The sequence below is a fragment of the Camellia sinensis genome, chromosome 9, assembly GCF_055761805.1.
Source record: "Camellia sinensis isolate YWXY chromosome 9, ASM5576180v1, whole genome shotgun sequence".
NCBI classification, from domain to species: domain Eukaryota; kingdom Viridiplantae; phylum Streptophyta; class Magnoliopsida; order Ericales; family Theaceae; genus Camellia; species Camellia sinensis.
The window spans coordinates 92,255,911-92,277,757 of NC_138969.1; the positions used below are offsets into that span (position 1 = coordinate 92,255,911).

General features: G+C 36.3%; 2 protein-coding genes across 3 annotated transcripts; both read left to right on the top strand.

Annotated features, from left to right (window-relative positions):
- Nucleotides 1–1,287: 1,287 nt before the first annotated feature.
- LOC114322203 (uncharacterized) lies at nt 1,288–15,296 on the top strand. Of its 2 annotated transcripts, none has more exons than XM_028269464.2 (4): nt 1,288–2,850; nt 11,506–11,767; nt 12,761–12,945; nt 15,072–15,296. In XM_028269464.2, exons 1-4 carry the CDS (start codon nt 1,661–1,663, stop codon nt 15,073–15,075), a joined length of 1,641 nt encoding a protein of 546 aa, XP_028125265.1. In that variant the 5' UTR covers nt 1,288–1,660; the 3' UTR covers nt 15,076–15,296. The 2 variants fall into 2 exon arrangements, with proteins under 2 accessions (XP_028125265.1, XP_028125266.2); XM_028269465.2 differs by having other exon boundaries at nt 12,761–12,905.
- A 688-nt stretch (nt 15,297–15,984) lies between these two features.
- LOC145799615 (uncharacterized) lies at nt 15,985–18,917 on the top strand. The gene is made up of 5 exons (XM_082889218.1): nt 15,985–16,469; nt 17,287–17,348; nt 17,972–18,027; nt 18,313–18,399; nt 18,552–18,917. The coding sequence occupies exons 1-5, from the start codon at nt 15,985–15,987 to the stop codon at nt 18,915–18,917; spliced, it is 1,056 nt and encodes a 351-aa protein (XP_082745344.1).
- The last annotated feature ends 2,930 nt before the right edge of the window (nt 18,918–21,847 follow it).

Here is a 21,847-nt window from a genome sequence, read left to right on the forward strand (position 1 = left end):
TAAAGTATCAAATCAATTAACAGTTTTTAATAATATTAAAAATTTATTTCAGTTAATAATTAAGGTAAATTTTATTATTATATAGAAAAGCAGTTAGGAATTTCATTTTTGAGTTAATTTTGTCAAATAAAAAATTCTAACAATGAAATATTTATAATTTTCTAAACCACATGGAGAAATTTGTATTTTAAGTAAGTCTCAGGGATGTATTTGTAATTTATCCAAAAAGAAAAATCACAATTTTGACACCCCTCTGTTTATTTGAAATTACACTGTCACCCCTTTTATCACTGACCTCTCCCATCAGTTAACATTATAAGTTCAATGATAAAGCTACTATATTACCCTTCTTGTTAAAATTCCAAAAAAAAAAAAAAAAACCCCATACCACACCATTTCTTCTTAGTTCTTTGCAACATGCTCGGTTTCTCTGTTCTATCATGGATTTATATTTGATATGTGGGTATTATTATGTATAAATTGAGTGATTTGAGGTTGCTAAGGTTAGGAAAGTGATACTATATCTTTTTAACTCTCTATCTCTATCTTGTTCATAAGGTGTTTGAGGTAATGCCCCAGTGGCTGTTGATGGGTTTGTTATAGGTCTATGTGCGGTAGGATTGAGACGGTAGGGTTGAGACTAGGGATGATTGTGTATATGGCAATGGAAATGGGGTTGGAATTGTGGCTGAATGGTGTATGGTAATGAGAATGAGACCGAGTGGTATATATCGACTGGGGTAATAAAAGTGTCATAGAGAGTGGAGTTGGGTAGTGTATGGCGGTGGACGCGAGGTTATGGCAGTGGTCATGAGGGAAAGAGATATGATGGTTGAGTAATGAGACTGGATAGCATATCTTGGTGAGATAGTAAATAGATAGAGTGATTTAGGTTGGAGGAGATACATCAACCTTTACAAGGGCAAAATTGGTATATTTGGGTGTATTTTTATTGATGTAAAAGTTTTCCGTTAAGTCAATTGATGGTTGCCTAATGAAAGGGTTAAACTATTACAAAAACTTTCTAAATAAGTGATGTCACTGATATTTCAAAGAATAAAGGAGTTAAGTGTGATTTTAAAAAAAATGGAAGAGTTGTCAGTGTAATTTATCAAAATAATAATATTAATAATAATAATGAAAACCACCAAAAGAGTGGCATTTCAGCAATTAAAATTAAAGAGAAGAGTAATAGTAACTTTAAAAATTTTATCAAAATCTTTATTAAAATTATCATATAAATGTAAGATTTATATCCTATGAATTCTATGCAGGTGTTATATCCATCATACAGATATTGGATAAAAATTTAAAATTTTGATAGGTTCTCCAGCATTTTTGTCAAAGAGAAAGGGCATTCGGCTGCGACGTGTCGCCCCTGGTTTCAAATTACACACACACTCTCTCTCCTCTTTCACTTCCGCAAACAAAAAAGGCATATGAATTCCTCGCAGACTTCGCTGGAGAAAAACAATCCCATCCTACCATTCTTCACATACCAATCCAACCCAAACCCAACTCAACTCAACTCCTCCAAAATTCAAGATCCACACCAGAACCCCGTAATGGCGACTCGTCTTCCTCAATCATCTAGATTCAGAAGAACAGAGAAGAGAGTGACTGAGATTGAATTGGATTTTTACTTATGTAATGTAATGTAATGCATCAGAAGAAATCTGAAGTTCAGATCGGAAAAGAAAGCAGCGGCGTCTCTTCCGGTTTCAATCCAACACCGCCTCTACTTTTCCCTCCTTCAATCCACCAAAAACACACTCAACAACAAACCCACAGTCACAATATTCGCAATTTCAATTCAAATCTCCATTTAAATCTTCCTCCTCAATCATTATCTTCATCCTCTGAATCAAACCCACAAATTCTCATAGACCAAGCACAAACACAGACACTGACCCAGAATGACCCAATTGCTCCTCCACTATCTTCTTCAACACCAACGGCTAAATCTACCCCTCACAAGCGACCTCTCATGATCCAAACAAACAACCCATCTTCATCTTCTTCCAATTCTCTCTCTAAATCCCCCACTCTGTCTAATTCCCTTCACCAATACCCATTTTCTTCCAACCCACCATTGACATTGAAATCCCACTATTTGTTAAATTTCTCCAACCGCTTGCCCACCAAAGTCACCGTTTTTCGGTTCCTCCGCCGCCGCCTCTACCATCTCCGCCGCCTCCGAATCCACCTCCGCCTAATTCTCTTGCTGTCTCTTCCATTTTTCTACTTCTTGGTTTCCCATCCGAGTCGCTCATTTGTGCTCGATTTCCTCTCTGCCTTTGCCTTCTCCGCCGCGCTCTTGTTCTCACTCAATCTCGCGGTCCCTCGCCTCCCTTCCATTCGCCTATTCCTTGCTCGATCATTCCCAATTAAGCTCTCATCATCGACCAACGGGTCTAGACCGCCTTTGCCGGTGTTTTGGTCCATTGGTTCGAGGCCAAAATCGGAGAAAAAGGCAAATTCAGGATGTTGGGTCCAAGCTTATAGCAATGGAGATGTATACGAGGGTGAATTTCATAAGGGGAAGTGCTCGGGTAGCGGGGTTTATTACTATTACATGAGTGGAAGGTATGAAGGGGATTGGATTGATGGAAAGTATGATAGTTATGGGGTTGAGACATGGGCGAGAGGGAGTCGGTATCGTGGGCAATATAGGCAAGGCCTTAGGCATGGTTTTGGGGTGTATGGGTTCTATACCGGAGATGTTTATGCTGGGGAATGGTCAAATGGGCAGAGTCATGGTTGTGGAGTTCATACCTGTGAGGATGGCAGCCGGTATGTGGGGGAATTCAAGTGGGGCGTCAAGCATGGGCTCGGTCGCTACCATTTCCGGTAATTATAGATATTGGTTCGTTGGTTTTCTTTGTTAGTTTTTGGTTTTGTTGTTTAAATATATTTGTGGGTTAGCAGGTTATTGTTGATTAAAATTGAATTCCTTTGAATGCTTTCTTGTATGTTTATGCTTATAGTTCATTGGGTATGTGGGCAATTCTAGATTTTGGTTCATTGGTTTTCTTTCCATTTGTAACGACTTAAAGGGCATTCTTCTAGGTTTTTGGTTTGGTGTTTAAATACATTTGTGGGTTAGCGGGTTATTATTGATTTGAATTGAATGCCTTTGAATGCTTTCTTGCATGTTTTTAGATTTTTATGCTTGATTTCATTGGGTATGTGCTTTGTAGTGTTAGGTTTTTGACTCGTAGCTTGTCGTGTGTACATGGGTTTCGTTGGGCAGATGGGTGGATTTTGTCGTTGGGTTCGGTCATAATAGTATGGGATGCATTATTCTTGTTATTTCTGCTTTATGTGTCATGAAGATACATTTGGTAATTAATTTAAATGTAGAAAATATGATATTTTGTATCTTTTTGTATCTCTTGAGCTCAAAAGCATCTTCATCACAAACACTTCTAAGGTGGCGTGTCTGTGTTGAACATGTGTCACCAACAATTGTTGAATACTCTTCGACATGTGTTGGACATGCATCCAAACATGTCCTATTATTTTATAAAAAATTAAATTTTCACATAGTTGGGAATGCACGTGTTCATCTCATAGGCACATATAAAATAAATTACAAGTTTGAATAAAATAGTTTTGGATCCAATGATGGAAGGAAGAACAATTTAGATTTGTAATTATTAATTTTTTTGATAAGTAACCTTTAGAAATTAATGTTATGTTGTAATTTATATTATCTTTAAATGGAATATTCATATTTATGGCTTGTAATAAATATAATATATATGTGTTGTGCATCCTCCACATTTTGTGTTTTGCGTCTTTAATTATTATTATTATTATTATTATTATTATTATTTGTGTTAGGGTGTCTCTATCATGTGACACGTGTTTGTATCCATGTTTCTTAGCTCTCGAGAATCAGAACTCAGCTTGAACAAAATTACCACTATTTGGTCATTTTGCTTGGATGATGGCTAAAACAGAAACAGAGTCTGTGTACAGCTATTAGCCAATAGGCAATCATAGCAAGCCCGTGTTTGTAGGACATGTTACTATGATGATGACATTCATAAAGTGTCTTTTGGTTGGAGTTGATGTACTTGAAATATTTAACCAGATTTGGCTTCTAGAATAGAAAATTCGTGAAGTGAACATTGTATCACTCAACAAATATTAGACAAATTTGCAAAAGTTAGCTTAGGCACGCAGTTGGAATACTAAGCGAGCAAATATGCCTAACCTCATATGGCTTTGGCATTTACTAGTTTGTACTTGTAAATTTGTTGCAACAACATTTCTATATGTGAAGTGTACATAAGTTTTAAGCTGTGCTTCTTGTTCTCTTCTGATTTATGATAGATGGTAGTTCAACTAAGGTCAGAGCCTCAGAGGACAAAAAATTTGTAGGTTGCAAATGAAGTCTACTAACTTATGAATGGTAGTGATGCAAGAAGATTAGGGATGGCAGCAACAGTGGGTTTGTTAGGCTGATTTTAATTGGGTTTATGGTTGAAATTGCAATAAAAGTATAGGGGTTTTATGGGTTTGTTTAAGGAAATGAAGGGGTTAAGAGTTTAAGCATGAAAAGATGAGATTTTGGCATTGTTTAGGGACTGTTTCAAGGGGCTATGGAGAGTACTCGTGAACAATAACTTTGCTGTAGTGTAGAAATTTGAGAAAGAAAAAAAGAAGAGAAAGATAATTCTAGGAATCACTCCTTGAGACCTTAGGCATCACGCCTGGGGCTTGATTGCATCATAAAATCCATAAAAGAATTTCAGCGTTCTGCAAATTCTCTAAAATATCAACTCTGTTAAATTAGAAACATTACATTACTTTATATAGATTTTACAGCCTTTTTTAACTAACTAGAATACCAAAATAGAAGACTTTGACTTCAAAACTTATTTAAGACCAAATAAGAAATATAAATGAAAATCAATTAAATAACTTGATTCACAAGACAATCCGTAGGCGACCCCTACAACCCATGTCAGCAAGATATAAAAATTATCAAAATACCCGTGACCTAAAATCCCTAGAAAATATAAAAATAATTATAAAATAAAATTCTGATAATACTAGTAGCTTGAAACCATTGCAATTTCCAAATATTGCCACTTCTTTAACTTTGGTTTTCTTGCTCTTCTTGTGTATTGCATCAACTAGCAGTGCAATAAATATGCCTTTCTACTATAACTTGCATGTGTTGTCCTGTGGCTTTGATGTCAACCAAAAGATGAGTGGATGAATTTATAGCGTCTTTGTGTACCCCTCTCTGTTCCAGTTTTCCAATTTAGTTATTCTTATGCAATTAGTTTCCTCCTTGTGTCTTATTCTGTCTGAGATGTCCTTTCATGTCAATCATAATACAAAAAGATTTAGGGTGCGTTTGGAAAGTAATCATTTTAGCCAATAGCCACTAAAAATGCCAAAAAACCAAAAGGTTTTCAACTCATATTAGAAAGTCAGATTCTTTCTCATTCATTCTACTTTTTGCTCCTTTTTTATTTTTTATTTTTTATATATTAAAAGCCAAAAAGTCCTTCCCAAACATATTAATTTTTTCACCTCATATTTCAGCCAAAAAGACACTAAAAAAGCCAATTCCTGAACAGGCTCTTAGTTTCTAATCATCCATCTCTAGAAGGAAGGATTGATCATTTGCTTTAGATACAGATGAAATCCTGCTAATAAAGCAAAAACAGTTCCTATTTATGTGTGCCAAAATAATTAAATTTGCCGGATACAATGGATTACTGCACTGATACAAATATAGGAACTGAAATACATGGGGTTTTTTTGACAAGTATCAACCAAGGTGCATGAAACATGCTGTGCTAAAAGGAGAAATAACCTGGCTGCTTGGAGTTCTGCAGTCCTCTACATATATTTTCAATGAACCTAAAGAAACTTTAATGGTAGCATAAACTTCTCCATAGAGAAATAATAATTGTTACAATGTGAAAATATCAACATTAAACATCTAGGGATTGTGCAGTGTTTGAACATCAATTAATGAAGGAATGGTATCCTATAAAAAAATATAAAAGGGTCAAAAATTAAGAAACTATACATGACATTGACTTTAGCAATATAAGCATTCTTTAATAATGCAATAAATGGTGGTTGTTTGGAGGACTTGAATTCTCATTTTGTTTGAACAGGTTTCCATTTGAAGATGATATTGCAAAATCTTGAATTAGGTTCCTTGGTGCATGCATTGTAAAATTCAAGTTGCATGGTCACCAAATGTGGTTTTATTTGTTTGGTGCAGGGCAGATTTGCATACTTTCTTTCATGCCTGTTCAGTATTGTCACCTAGCTTCCTATAGTAATAGTAACAATCTAAGAAGTATGGACACTTCTAAGAAGGTGGTGTGTCCATGTGAGACACCGACACCTGTTGGACACTTTCTGACACGTGTCATATATACGTCCAAACATGTCCAATTATTATTTTTGGATAAATTACACTTGATCCCCCTAGGGCTGGGCCCAAAAACATGGAATCCCCTTATCAATTACTTCTCCCAATGGTAAACATTGAAAAGGTAAAAAGATAAAAATAATCATGCTATTTCACAACTGCCTAATTCACTTCTTTCTCTTTCTTCTCTCCTCTCTTTCACACCCTTCTTTGCAACCTGAAGAGAACCAAATACTCACCACCACTGAAAACCACTATCGCCCGTGGCTGACCCACATCAAACCTAGATAGTCACCCCCACTGCCGGCCAACTCCACTATCCACTGGCAAATCAAATCCATCCGCTACCACAGTCACCACCACCACTACCCCACACAGCAAATGCATGACCCATTTAAATCATAAACGCAAAAATTAGCACATAGATGGGGCCAGTGATGTGTTGTTGTGGTTGTGGTTGTGGTTGTGGTTGTGGTTGTGGTTGTGTTACATGAACTCTTATATTTCTCCCAGAATACTTGTGTCCACCAGATATGACAATAATAATTGTGTGAAATGTGTCAGACACCCTTACTCAACTTAAACACTTGTATTAATCAAGGCTACATCTAGCCACCTTTGCTCCTAGCTGTTGAACCTTTTTATGGAGAAAATCACATGGGTTAGCTTCCTAGAAAATAGCTACTTTTTATGGGTTGTAGTCCATCTCATTTATGATGAGACTAACTCACACTATAGCTGTTCAAATAGCGGGGTGGTTGTGGGCATATTCAGAGTTAATACAGCACATGCTGGTAATATTGTTAAGGCTCATCAAATGGATGAGATCTCAGAGTCAGACCTGGACAACCCAATTTGCCGAACTTATGAAGGGGCTTATGAGTAGGGCTGTTCAAAAATCCATCCGACCCGACACCTAACGGACAGTTTCGACAATAGTTTGAGGCGGTGGCAGATTAAAATACTGCATTTTCTCGGTTTGGCAGTCAGATGTTGGGTAAGCAATTTAAAAATCCATCCCACCCGACCCGACCATAATACAAAGAGAAGATTTTTCAGTCTACGTGTCATACTCTGATGGGCTTAAGAAATTACATTTCATCTTTATCCCTTTCTTATCTCAGATAATAATAATCACCTAGAAATCTACAACCTAGAGATCTACAATGATAACTTAGAATCTATAACTTACAATGATGACCTAGAGACCTACAACCTAGAGATTTACAACTTACCCTACAATACAACTCAAGAGTACAAACTCCTGATCTGCTTCTCTCTCGTTTTTTTCTTTCCCAAAGTCATTTGTCTTTTCCTCTCTCTCTCTCTCTCTCAGTTTGCAAAAGATATTTCCCTCTCAATTTACAAATGGCCATGGACAATTGACGTGTTGCTTTGCTGCTCCTATTCTATCTTAGTTTCGCCATCTCTGCCACTGCCTTCACATTCTTTACTGCCACAACTTAGCCTAGGCCCCTTCAAATAGAAACCCTTGCTCCTTTGGCTCTCTACTTCGCCAGTCATCGTGCTTTGCTTCGCTGCCATGGTCAATATCAAAGTTCCTCTTTTTCTCACCACTTTCCTTTGACTGTAAATTATTTTCAGTTGAAGCATGAATGGATTTTATTATATTATTTTTGGTTCTTGCAATTTTTTGTCCTTTAAAAGTCTTGGAATATTTTTTTGTCCAAAGATACTAAATGGGTTAGAAACAACGAGTGGTCGGTTTCGACTACCGACCGAAAACTTCAAATCTGTTCCGTTCGGTTTCAAACATGTAGTGGGTCGAAATTTGGTAGTTCATTTTCCAACCCGATATGGTCGGTTCGGGTGGCAGATACACAGCAAAAGCGATCTGATCCGTCCCATGAACACCCCTACATATGAGTAAAGAGTGAAGATGTTGGTGAATTAGACAACCTAAGTTTACTGAACTTATGAAGGGGCTTAACATATTGAAGAGTGATGATGTTAGCCGTATTAAAGAAGTATCTTTTTAAAGAAAATTCCTGATCCTTTTCATAACAACTTTTCTTCCCATACATTTTTGCCTTGTCAAAGGGAAGGAAATAGGAATGTGAGCTAAAATTCCTTTTTAAGTCTCTGGTTTGGAGCAATTTGTAAATTTGTAAATTTTCTCATTTCGAAAAAATTAATCTAATCTTTTGGAGAAGGCATGATAATTATATCTGACTACCAGAAGTGACCAGGAACTTTGATCAAATTAAATTCACAGCAACAACACGCTTTGGATAAGCTTTGATTCTTAATAAAATTCCCACCTTTCCAAGTAAGTATTCTAGAGTTTGACACATTTAGAATTACTCGCTACACCAACCATTAAACCCCATGCCGCACCACTTCATGCATTTTTATATAATCTAGTCAGCTCTAGTGCAATTTATACAATGCCAAAACCCTGATAGCTCTCTAGCTTTCACTCATCATATGTGCCTCCTTTAATTTTCATGTCCCAACCCAACCTAAACAGGACTCTTCAGCATACATGATACCCCAATGTGCTGCCTATCAAGGCTCAACCTCTGCTAAAAATGTCAATCCAACTTTCTCCCATGTATACTCTTGCCAAGATGATAGATAATATCAGTCTTTTTTATTAACTAATATAAATTAAACTATAAAGTTAAGATCACCTTATATCCAATATGAAACAAGTTCTACTTTTCAACCTGCCATAATTTGTGCAACTCAATGTCTCTTGATCATCTGATTCCAGCTCTGGAATAAATTAGTCAAATCAAATGGAAATTTAAATGCAAGATTGATGAACAATGATTGTTTGGGGAAATCAAGCGGCAAGTCTCATGTCACTGCATCAAGTTTTATCCAAAATGTTAGCATCAATACTCATCAATGGAGTTCCCTTTGTGCCATATTATTCAATCTTTAAGAAATATACCGTGCTTTTTGAATGTCAGTACTTCATCTTATAATTGGTATAGCCTTTGTTGATGGCCTGAAAATTGTATGCAACTGCAATGCCGTTTTCACTCTGAATGAATTTTTGTATGAGTTACTAGTGTAAATATAAGCTTACAACCATGTAACCATCTTAATTTTTGAAATTCTGTGTCAGCCTGAGTCTTTAGTTACATCAGAATAATGCAAAACCATATCATTCCCTGATGTTTCATGGATGGTTTTTCTCATTGGTATGACTGAAATTTTTATTGATCACTTTGACTCTGTTTCATCTAGATGAATGTGATAGAGTTTCTTTTTAGCTATTGTTTTCTGTTACATCATAAGAATTGGTCTAGCTGCTGCATTTGACCTAGCCCAGTCCAGGAGTAAAGGGATCTCTCCTAGAGACATCTGTTGTTATCTATGAAGCACGGTCTGGAGGTCACCTACCAGTGTTGGACACGAACACACTCTTGACACTTGTTAGACACGCTTGGACACTTGGGACACGTTGAGGACACACCACCTTGTGTCCCATTTATTTATTTATTTACCCAAATAACACACCCAAGGTTGAAAATTTTGATGAAATTAAATATTTAACACAAAATAAATATTTAATATTTAAAAATATGATATATAATAAATATATAAAATTATATATTTTGCATGTGTCCCCAGCGTATCGTGTCTTGCATTTTTTGAAAATTTCCGTGTCCTTGTATCTATGCTTCTTAGGTTGCTATGCTATTGTGGCCATTAATGATCAAAAGATTTAGAGACACATTCATTTTGGCAAGTGAAATCTAAGAAGCACGGACACTTTTAAGAAGGTAATGTGTTGTGTTTGACAAGGTGTCCAGGACACTCGTTGGACCATAGTTGCAGGAATCGTGCAACTAGGTGACGATTTTGAGTAAGAATCGCGATTTCGTGATTCCTAGAAAGAAACATGTAAGAATCGCGTTTATGTGGAGAGAGAAACGCGATTCAGTCCTAGATGGGATCGTAAAGGGGGGAGAGAGAGAGAGAGAGAGAGAGAGAGAGAGAAACCCTAACCTTTGCAATCGTCTCTGCTCCTCTTCTCTTCTCTTGTCGCGATCGTTTTCCTCTTCGTCGCTCTCTCTGTGCTTCTCTCTCTCTCTCTCTTCGTCTCTACTGCTCTCCCTGTTCATCTCCTCTGTTCGTCGTTCTCGCCGCGCTCACTCTTCAAAGACGAAGACGTATATTAGATCATATATAATATATATCATATATAATATATATAATTTATCACATATAATATATAATTTATCATATATTATATATGTAATAAAAAAATATTTAATTATTATTTCTTAAAATATCATATATAATAATAATTTTTGTAAATTATTATTACTTAACTTTTTAACATATAATAAATAAAATAAATTATCCAATTATTTAAAAAAAATCTAATTAAACCATATATAAAAAAAAAATTATAAAATAAAATATCTAATTTTTCTTTGTATTTATTTTAACATAATTTATTATTCCTTATTTATTATAATTTTTTATTTATAATATATATCAATTAAAAATAAAAAAATAAATTAACAATAATTCATTATTTAAAAAATATAATAAATAAATAAAATAATTTATGTATATTAAAATAAAAATATTTATAAAAAAACTTCTAATGTGCATTAATATATATATATATATATATATTACCGCTTCCCGAGACGCTCCCAACCTAAGAACCTTCTATCCACTCACGATTCCCCGCCCCCGCTCCCGCCCCCGTCCCCGCTTCCGCTTCGTGCAACTAAGCGTTGGACACCTCCCAGCACTTAGACACACATGAAGCATGTTACAAATTTGAATAAAATTACGATTCAATGATAAAACAAAAAAAATGTAAATTTATATCTATTCTCTTCCTTTAGATTTAAAAATTATTATCTTTAAATATTCATTTATGACATATAACAATTATTTATCCTCATATATGATATATAATAAATAAAATTATATATGTTGCATGTGTCCCTCACACGTCTTGTCCTACATATTTTGAAATTTGTGTTGGAGTGGCGTGGTGTCACAAATCCGTGTCCGTGTCCGTGTCCGTGTCCATTCTCAATGTGAAATTAATTTATTTAGATCTGACCATTCACTTATTTGTATCTCATATCTAGAAATGGGGATGTTTATGCTGGAGAATACTTTGCGGACAAGATGCATGGATTTGGAGTGTACCGTTTTGCAAATGGGCACTGGTATGAAGGAGCCTGGCATGAGGGCAGAAGGCAAGGACTTGGAATGTACACTTTCAGAAATGGGGAGACCCAATCTGGGCACTGGAACAATGGGATTCTTGACATCCCGAGCACCCAGAACACCACCTATCCTGTATCTCCTGTTGCGGTGTATCATTCCAAAGTACTCAACACGGTCCAGGTATATTTAATATTATTTCCATCACTCTTATAAATGTATCCTTGTACGTATTGAAAGAAAAAAATTGTTTCTATTGCTGTAACGTGTGATGCATAACTTCATAGCATGTTTGAACTGTTAATTTTGTCCGATCCCAAATATCCCCTAAATTCTTTGGGTAGCAGCTATTTGATTGATATTCCATGTGGTGCAACTAGTGATAATTTTCTGAGCATTTTTTTATCTGTTTTCCTTGCACATTTTTCAAGGCTCTTTGGTAAGAAGACATTGCAGTCTTGTAAAAATGTTTAATGGAGAAAAGTGTATCCTGCATGCGTTTCATTGACAAAATTTTGCAACAATCATTCCCAATTGTCAATAGCTATTTGTCTGGCCATTTTTTTTCTTCAAACGTTACCAACTTGGTAAAATATGAACTTTTTTGAGGTTTTGGCTAAGGGCATGAATTCATACAATTCTTAGAAGTTTGTTAGGTTAACCTGCCTTGTCAACATGAAATTGGAGCATCTGTTTACTTTTATGGTTAATCTTGTAAAATACTTGGTTCAATTTAATAATGATAATGATCATCGGTCTTGAATGTATCTTTTGTTAGACCTTATGTATGATTTCCATCTTTTGATTGAAACTAGATGCTGTAGTTTTTTAGTCAATCCGGTACTGGTGGTTGGGATCCTCTAAATTAGTCCGTCATGGCAATAAGTTATTTTCCTTTCAATCTGACAGGCATCGAATTAGTGAAAAATCAGAATTTGTACAGCTGAATCTAAACTTTTGTCTTGGGATCATACGGCTAACATCTCGTTCTAGTTTTCATGGTTTCTGTTAGGCACCCTACATCACTCTCTCAGTGTTGGGAAACATACTTAAAGATGAGAAAACTGTATTCAATTTGAAATACTAATACATTTTTTTTTGATAAAAAAAAAAAAAAGTTAATAAATAGAAGAGATAGTTGAGAGGCTTGTCTAATACAATCTATTTCACTATCAGGAAGCTAGACGAGCATCAGAGAAAGTGTATGACGTGGCGAAAGTGGACGAAAGAGTGAACAGAGCAGTGGCAGCGGCTAACAGGGCAGCAAATGCAGCTAGAGTAGCGGCGGTAAAGGCGGTCCAAAAACAAATTCAATACAATGGTAACAACGACAACATTCCTATGCCTTTTATGCAAGACTGGTAATCCGACTCTAATATCACTAAAATCATCAATCAAGCTTCTACTACATGAGATGGCTGCTAGAGAAGTTGCATTTTGTGATTTTCCTTCTAGCATGCCTGCATTTTCCATTGCATTTTCCTTTCCTTTCCTTTCCTTTCCTCGAGAGTATTATGTAATATGAGGCCTTTTTCAGTAGGAGGAAAGGGCTGAACTAATGAGTATTAGGTAGTTGCTAAGTTGCCCCTTCTTGCTCTAACATTGTGTAAGAGAGAGAAATGAGTGGCATCCAAAATGTATTTTGATTTTAATTTTCCATTTTTCTTCATTCTTGTAAAGTTCGGTTAGTTGTGAATTTGTAATATCTCGCGCTGGTGCCTAGGGAGAAACCTTAATCCGGCCAATGTTGTATGTGGAGTAATGATGATGTGGCAAAATGGAATATAAATGTTCTCTTTTTGTTGTTGGGTAGACTCGAAACTTTTGATTTATTTGATGAGGTGTAGGGATTCTAGCTAGCTGGTCTAGCTCTAGTTGGTTTTAGATAGATACTGATCATTATAGCTATTTTATTAAGTTGGGGGAATTACATCCGGTGGGACAATATATATATATATATATATATATTTTTGTTTTTCATACATAAATATGGAGTGGTGCAAGCAAGTCACACTTTGCACTCTCACATCACAATATTTCACTTGCATCCCATTACAAAATCACTTGCACTTTACATGTTTTTGTAATTTTTTTCCTTTGTCCCACTGTATTATAATTTTCCCTATTAAGTGAAAGGTGTTGTTTTGTAATGCTTGTTTTTTGTTTTTTTTTTTGGGGAATTATAAATGAAAATTTGTTTGATATATTGTACCCTCTAGTTCGATCACGGACTGAAGGGAAGCCCTGCCCAATAATAATGACAATTAACCCTTTTTTTTTTTTTTTAATAATGAGTCTCTTGGTTCTAGGGTAGTCTCTTCTGGATTTTTCCAGAGTCCTAGGTGTTTGTGTAACACCATTGTTCTGTGCTACGTTAAATAATCTTAATTATGATTGTGATTATGTGTCTGATATGATTTTGAGTGTCAATTGTATGATTACATATGTTTTTGAGTTTTTATCTGTTTACCGTAGGAAAATCTGTCCAATTTACTAAGATAATTTAAAAATTGAGGGCCGTAGTGGCGACAGAAATTGAAATTGTCTGTACCAATGTGATTAACGTGATTTTTAGAGCCTATGATAAAATTTAATTAAAAATCGATTCAGACCAAGTTAATTAGATTAAATTAATTGAAGTAAGCATAGTTAATTAGCCTTAATCAAGTTTGATTAGGCAAGTCTATATAAGGGCCTATGTACACTTAAACTCATCCTTTGGAGCTCATTTTCATACTTGGCTGAAGTTACACTCTAGAGAGAGAGTGACGTTACACTCTAGAGAGAGAGTTAGAGACAACTCTAGAGAGAGAGAGAGTGAAGGCAAAATTTGAGAGTTGGGCAAGGAGCTTGAAGATTGAGAAGGATAACTCAAGAACTAGCTAGGAATTAAAAGATTAGAGCTTCTAGGTGAGTAAATGAACTCAAATTCATGATTCTGATATTCGTTAGTTCTACGGATTTGTTAATTTGAATCGAATATTCGTTATGCCAATGATTGAATAAGGCCGTTGGAATACGAATACGATTATGATATGCTTATGATCTCAAGCATGAAATGTGCATAAACATAAATGATTGGGCCAAAGGCTGTTTGACATAAATAATTGAGCTAAAGGCCGTTTGACATGAATGAATTGGGCTCGAGGCCGTTTGACATGAATGAATTAGGCCCGAGGTCGTTTGACATGAATGATTGGGCCAAAGGCCGTTTGGCATGAATGAATTGGGCCCGAGGCTGTTTGACTCGAATGATTGGGCCAAGAGCCGTTTGACACAAATGAATTGGGCCCCAGGCCGTTTGATAAGAATAAATTGGGCCCGAGGCCGTTGATATGTTTCGACTTGAGGCCGTTTGATGTATTAGATAGAAACATGAATGGGCCTAAGGCCATTTAATATGTCTGTTACGAATTTCATTCATGTAACTTCTTTATTTTGATATTATTCACTGGGCTTTCACTCACTCTCATTTTTATGCATGTAGGTGAGCAAAGAGATGTCCAAACCCAGCTTCAGTGAAGAATATGAGAGGAAGTCAGTTTTGTGGAGTCAGCCCGATTGTCTCATGCACGAGACTTTGTTTTTGTACTTTTGTTTACTTTATTTTTGCTATCTTGGTGAATTCGTTAGATCACCTATGTACATAAACTTTTGCTTGGCTGATTACATGTTTGAAGTTCCTGGATATATAAGATGTTAATTCTGCCTATATGTATGAGTTATTATGGAATGCTTTTAGAACAATTTTGCTATGCCATATAAGCATAGCTCATTGGATGAAATTTTTAGGTCTGCTTCCGCTTTGGAACCTTATTTCTATTGAAACATGTTTCATCAGAATTGAGGCCGTAGGTAATCTCTTGATTACTGGCCCGTTATAACCTTAATCCATAGGGGCGGGTTCAGGTCACGACAGAGTGGTATCAGAGCACGAGTTAATAACTCACATACTTGTCCAAATGAGCAATAAGTATTTAGAAAAGATCTAGGATGCATTCATGTGATAAGTATGAATTTGAAGACATTGAGAATATGCTTAAATGTTTCGAAATGAATGACTGTGTGTTATATGTTTTGTGATTTACTTGCATTGTGAATTATTTGAATACATATGCTCTTTTGTATATGTGTACTTGTGAACATTTTTGTATAAAGAATAATATAAGTCTAATAAGATAATGGTGAGAACAAGAGGTGATGAATTAGGGGAGTCCTCTACTGCTAGAATGGATAGGATGGAAAGATTGATACAAGATATGGCAAAAATATGAGGCAACAACAACAGCGATAGCAACAGTGGCAACAGCCACACCCTCTACCTTCACCTTCAGCACCGCTTATACAAGACCTACAGAAATGATGACCAAACAATAGCTCTCACCAAAGAGTTCAAGTAGATGAAACCACCACAGTTTCATGGGGGATTGAATCCATTGAAGGCTAAAGCATGGGTCCTTGGCATAGAGAAACTATTTGAGGTGTTTCCTTGTCTAGAAACACAGAAAGTATTGCTAGCCACCTTTACGCTAAAAGATGAAGCAAGAAGGTGGTGGATGTTAATGCATGAAAACAATAAAGATATTGGTTGGGAACGATTCTTCAAAATTTTCTACGACAAATACTTTCCACAATGTGTCCATGATAGGAAAGTGTCAGAGTTTATGGGACTTAAGCAAAACATCATGACCATAGCTGAGTATGAGGCCAAGTTTACTGAATTAGCCAGATTTGTACCACATATGGTCGATACCGACTATAAGAAAGAGAGGCACTTTGAAGGAGGGCTTCGAGATGATATCTTAGAGAAGGTGAATGCACTCAAGCTGGAAACCTATATTGAGGTGTTAGATCGGGCCATAATATCAGAAACTAACATAGCCAGGTAAACCAAATCATCAACTAATTGGAAAGTAAAAGGCAAGGCTTCTTTTCAAAGAAACAAAATACGGGCTCCTCAAGCACTTCAAATTCTTCCAGAGATACGTCTCTAATGTGCAACCAATGTGGTAAAAGGCATCGTGGGGTTTGCTACCGTGTATCAGGGGCCTACTTTAAGTGTGGTAAAACAAGGCACATGGCCAGGGATTGTAATCAAAGCAGTGGGAAGTTAGCTGCTAGCTCAACTGCATCGATCCCAAAATCGAGAAACACTACGAGGCCTACTACCACCGGAGACACCGTGGGGCAAGGGAGAGTCTTTGAGCTTGTTCCGGGCGATACATGGAACACATAAGCCATTGTCTTATGTATTATCTCTATATGTAATCAGGATGTTTTTGTGTTAATTGACCCCGGATCAACACACTCCTTTGTAACTTATGCATTTGCATCTAGATTGAGTAGACCTCTAGAATCATTGCCATATTTGTTATGTGTATCTGCTCCATACGGGGAATCTGTATTGTGTACATCTGTATGTCGATTTTGTGATATACGTATTGGGAATGCTACTTTGTATGTAGATCTGTTACCCCTAGGCATGGACTGGCTATCTAGATACTGTGCCACCATTGATTGTGTAACAAAATGGGTTGTATTTAGACCACCGGGGCAGGAAGAAATTGTGTTTATGGGTAACAGGGTAGTGCCTCCACCTTATTTGATATTTGCAATGAAGCATGTAAACTAATCAGGAAGGGGTGCCAAGGTTACTTCTGTTGTGTATTGTCTGAACAATCTGTGAATGTTGAAATGAACAGTATCCCTATTGTTAGTGAGTTTCCAGATGTATTCCCAGATGAATTGGTTGACAGGGAGATAAGTTTACTATTGATATTGTGCCAAACACTCAGCCTATCTCAAAAACCCCCTATAGGATGGCTATTGCTGAAATGAAAGAACAATTGCAAAACTTACTTGACAAAAGGTTTATTCGACCTAGTACTTCACCATGGGGTGCACCGGTATTATTTGTGAAAAAAAAGATGGAACATTGCGCTTGTGTATTGATTACCGTGAATTGAACAAGGTAACAATAAAGAATAAATATCCTTTACTCGTATTAACGACTTGTTTGATCAGTTGTAAGGCTCACAAGTATTTTCTAAAATTGATTTGAGATCTGGGTACCACCAGTTGAAGGTAAAGGCAGAGGATGTTGAGAAAACTGCATTTAGAACGAGGTATGGTCATTATGAATTCAATGTTATGCCGTTTGGGGTGACTAATGCCCCTGTAGCATTTATGGATCTTATGAACCAAATTTTTAAGCCTTACCTTGAATGAATTTGTTGTAGTTTCTATTGATGATATTCTGATATATTCAAAAAGTAGACTTGAACATGAACAAACATTTGAGGACTGTCTTGCAAACACTTAGATAGAAGAGATTATTTGCTAAATTAAAGAAATGTGAGTTTTGGTTGGATGAAATTATTTTCTTAGGGCATGTCATAAACAGAGATGGGATTTCGGTAAACCCACAGGAAGTAGAGGCAATTGTGAGTTGGCCTACACCAACAAATGTAACAGAGGTCCGCAGTTTCAAGGGCTTAGCTGGATACTACAGAAGGTTTGTGAAAGATTTTTCGAAAATAGCCATACCACTTACTAAACTCACATGCAAAGGACAACCATGTGAATGGACTGATTAAAGGGAGGTCGCCTTTCAAGAATTGAAAATGAGACTAAAAATTGCACCAGTGTTGACATTGGCCTCTGGTATGGAAAACTTTGAGATATATAGCGATACTTCTTATAAAGGTTTGGGTTGTGTATTAATGCAGAATGGAAGAGTGATTGCTTATGCCTCTCGACAGTTAAGACCAGATAAGAAGAACTACCTATCACATGACCTAGAATTGGCTGCAATTGTATTTTCTTTGAAAATCTGGCGGCATTACTTTTATGGGGCAAAATGCGAAGTCTACACAGATCACAAATTTTGAAGTACTTCTTTACTCAGAAAGAGTTGAACATGCGGCAAAGAAGATGGCTTGAACTAATAAAAGATTATGATCTTCAGATTCAGTATCACCTCGGGAAAGCCAACACAGTTGTTGATGCCTTGAGCAAAAAATCGACAGGGAGTTTAGCTTGCTTACTTACTGAACAGAAGGAAATCTTGCAAGATTTTGAGAGAATTGAGATTGAAGTTGTGTTACACGAACAAGCTGGGTTGATAGCCGCCATTTCAACTGAGCCAGTAATAGTTAATGAAGTTAAGCAAAGGCAAAAAAATGATGAATTCCTCAAGACAATACTTGATGAATTTGAAGCAAAACTGAAATCAGAATTCAGTATTGATGGTGAAATGTTGAGATTTCAAAACCGAATTTGTGTCCCAAACATTCCTAAACTAAAGAAGAGAATCCTGGATGAAGCTCACTAGTCGATGTTTGCTATTAATCCGGGTAATAACAAAATGTATCGAGACTTGAAACAAAGCTATTGGTGGCCCAAAATGAAGAAGGAAATTATAGAGTATGTATCCAAGTGCCTTCAATGTCAGCAAGTTAAAGCCGAACATTAAAAACCAAGCAGTCTACTTTAACCTCTCCTTATTCCAGAATAGAAGTAAGAGCATGTAACCATGGACTTTGTTGTCGGCCTACCACGAACTCCTCAAGGTATGGATTCCATTTGGGTTATAGTTGATAGACTGACCAAATCTGCACATTTTCTACTTGTGAAGACTACTTTTGATGCTTATAGACTGGCCACTATATATGTTGATGAGATTGTTCTCTTATATGGGATCCCGGTAGCCATTGTCTCGGATAGAGACCTGAAATTTATATCTAGATTGTGGAAAAGTTTGCAAAGATCTATGGGAACAAAACTAAGGTTTAGTATATCGTTCCATTCACAAATAGATGGGCAGTCAGAATGAACCATACAGACCTTAGAAGACATGCTTAGGATGTATGCCTTGGATTTTCAAGGGAGTTGGGAAGATTATTTGCCACTAGCAGAATTTGCATACAATAATAGTTTCCACTCCAGCATCGGTATGGCATCATACGAAGCCTTGTATGGTAGAAAGTGTAGATCACCAATTTGTTGGACAAAAGTCAGGGATAGGGCTCTACTTGGACCCGAAATTGTGCAAGATACTTTTGAGAAAATTAAAATTATTCAACAAAGGCTCAAAACAGCACAGAGTCGGCAAAAGAATTATGCAGATGTTCGAAGAAGACCTTTTGAGTATGAAGTTGGTCACCATGTATTTATTCATGTGATTGCGATGAAGGGATAGTTGAGGTTCGGTAAGAAAAGTAAATTATCACCGCGTTACATTGGACCGTTTCAAATTTTGGAAAGGCTTGGTCCAATTGCTTATAGGGTTGCTTTACCACGGGATTCGAACAAATGCATAATGTATTTCATGTATCGATGTTGAGGGGTTACCTTTGAGATCCATTTCATGTGATTGATTACCACCGGATAGCTCTCGATAAAAATATGGAATACGAAGAATGGCCAGAACGAGTCATTGACTGGCAAGTGAAACAGTTGAGAAATAAGTCCATTCTAATGGTGAAGGTATAATAGAAAGAACACTATGGGAAGGACGCTACATGGGAAAAAGAGGATGTGATGCGACTACGCTATCCACATTTGTTTCCGGACGAAGGTAAAATAAGTTTGGAGGACCAAACTTCCAAAAGAAGGGAATATTGTAACACCCTTGTTCTGTGTTATGTTAAATAATCTTAATTATGATTATGATTATGATTATGTGTCTGATATGATTTTGAGTGCCAATTGTATGATTACATATGTTTTTGAGTTTCTATCTGTTTATCGTAGGAAAATCTGTCCAATTTACTAAGATAATTTAAAAATTGAAGGCTGTAGTGGTGATAGAAATTGAAATTGTCTGTACCAATGTGATTAACGTGATTTTTAGAGCCTATGATAAAATTTAATTAAAAATCGATTTAGGCCAAGTTAATTAGATTAAATTAATTGAAGTAAGCATAGTTAATTAGCCTTAATCAAGTTTGATTAGGCAAGTCTATATAAGGGCCTATGTACACTTAAACTCATCCTTTGGAGCTCATTTTCATACTTGGCTGAAGTTACACTCTAGAGAGAGAGTGAGAGATGGCTCTAGAGAGAGAGTGAAGGCAAAATTTGAGAGTTGGGCAAGGAGCTTGAAGATTGAGAAGGATAACTCAAGAACTAGCTAGGAATTAGAAGATTAGAGCTCCTAGGTGAGTAAACGAACTCAAATTCATGAGTTTAAGTTCATAATTGCATGAGTTCTAGCATAGTATGTGACCAAGAACAAGAATTGAGTTGAATATGATGAAATTGAAGTTTGTATAGACATGAGTGTGAGCCTTTACCATGATTATGTACATTTGAGCTTATAGCATGTTAAATATGTAGAATTAGTGGTTAAGTTAGACAGGCATCCATGAATTATAGGACTATGGAACTTGGTTGAATGATTTTTGAAGCTATAGAACTCAGACCCATATTATAATGATGATAGATGGGAGTTATGTTGAGTTCATACTTTCATGGAAATTTAAAGTAATGATTTACCAATTTCATGAAGTTTATGTATAAGAAATGTAATTTTTCAAGCATTAATGTTCAAATATATGTCTTTGAAGTTTTGGGTAAGTTATGCATGAAATTGGCCTTTGAGCTTCAAACAGATTTTTGGAATTCCCAAAATTCGACCAGTCCGCTCGAGCGAGGGAAGTCTCGCTCGAGCGTGAAAATCAAGCTCCCAGAAGTTTTACAGAGAATTACACGTTAGCTTGAGCGCCAAACCTTGTGCTCGAGCGAACCCTGTTTTAAAAGACTCCTCACTCGAGCGTCAAAAGTCTCGCTCGAGCGTAAAATTCATGCAACCAGTACTTTTTCAGAGCTTTGTAGTCCGCTTGAGCGGAGAGTCCCGCTTCAGAAATTTTGAAAAGTTGTTTTATGTTTTGTTTTTCTTTCTCTTTCACTTCTAAACACTCTTAGGCATGCATTGAGCATTGTAAATGACCTAAAAGAATAAGAAAATGGCCTACGAGAAGGAAATAAATTAAGAACAGATTGAATCGCTTGTGACCTAATGTTATGTAATCTGTAGGGTCAAGCGCAATAGTAAATCCATCGGCAGAACACTGTGAGTAATATCTTAGTAAGAATGTGTCAAAGTATGCTACTTTCCAAATGCTTACTTCTGTATGAGTTCTATGGATTTGTTAGTTTGAATCGAATATTCGTTATGCCAATGATTGAATAAGGCCGTTGGAATATGAATATGATTATGATATGCTTATGATCTCAAGCATGAAATGCGCATAAACATAA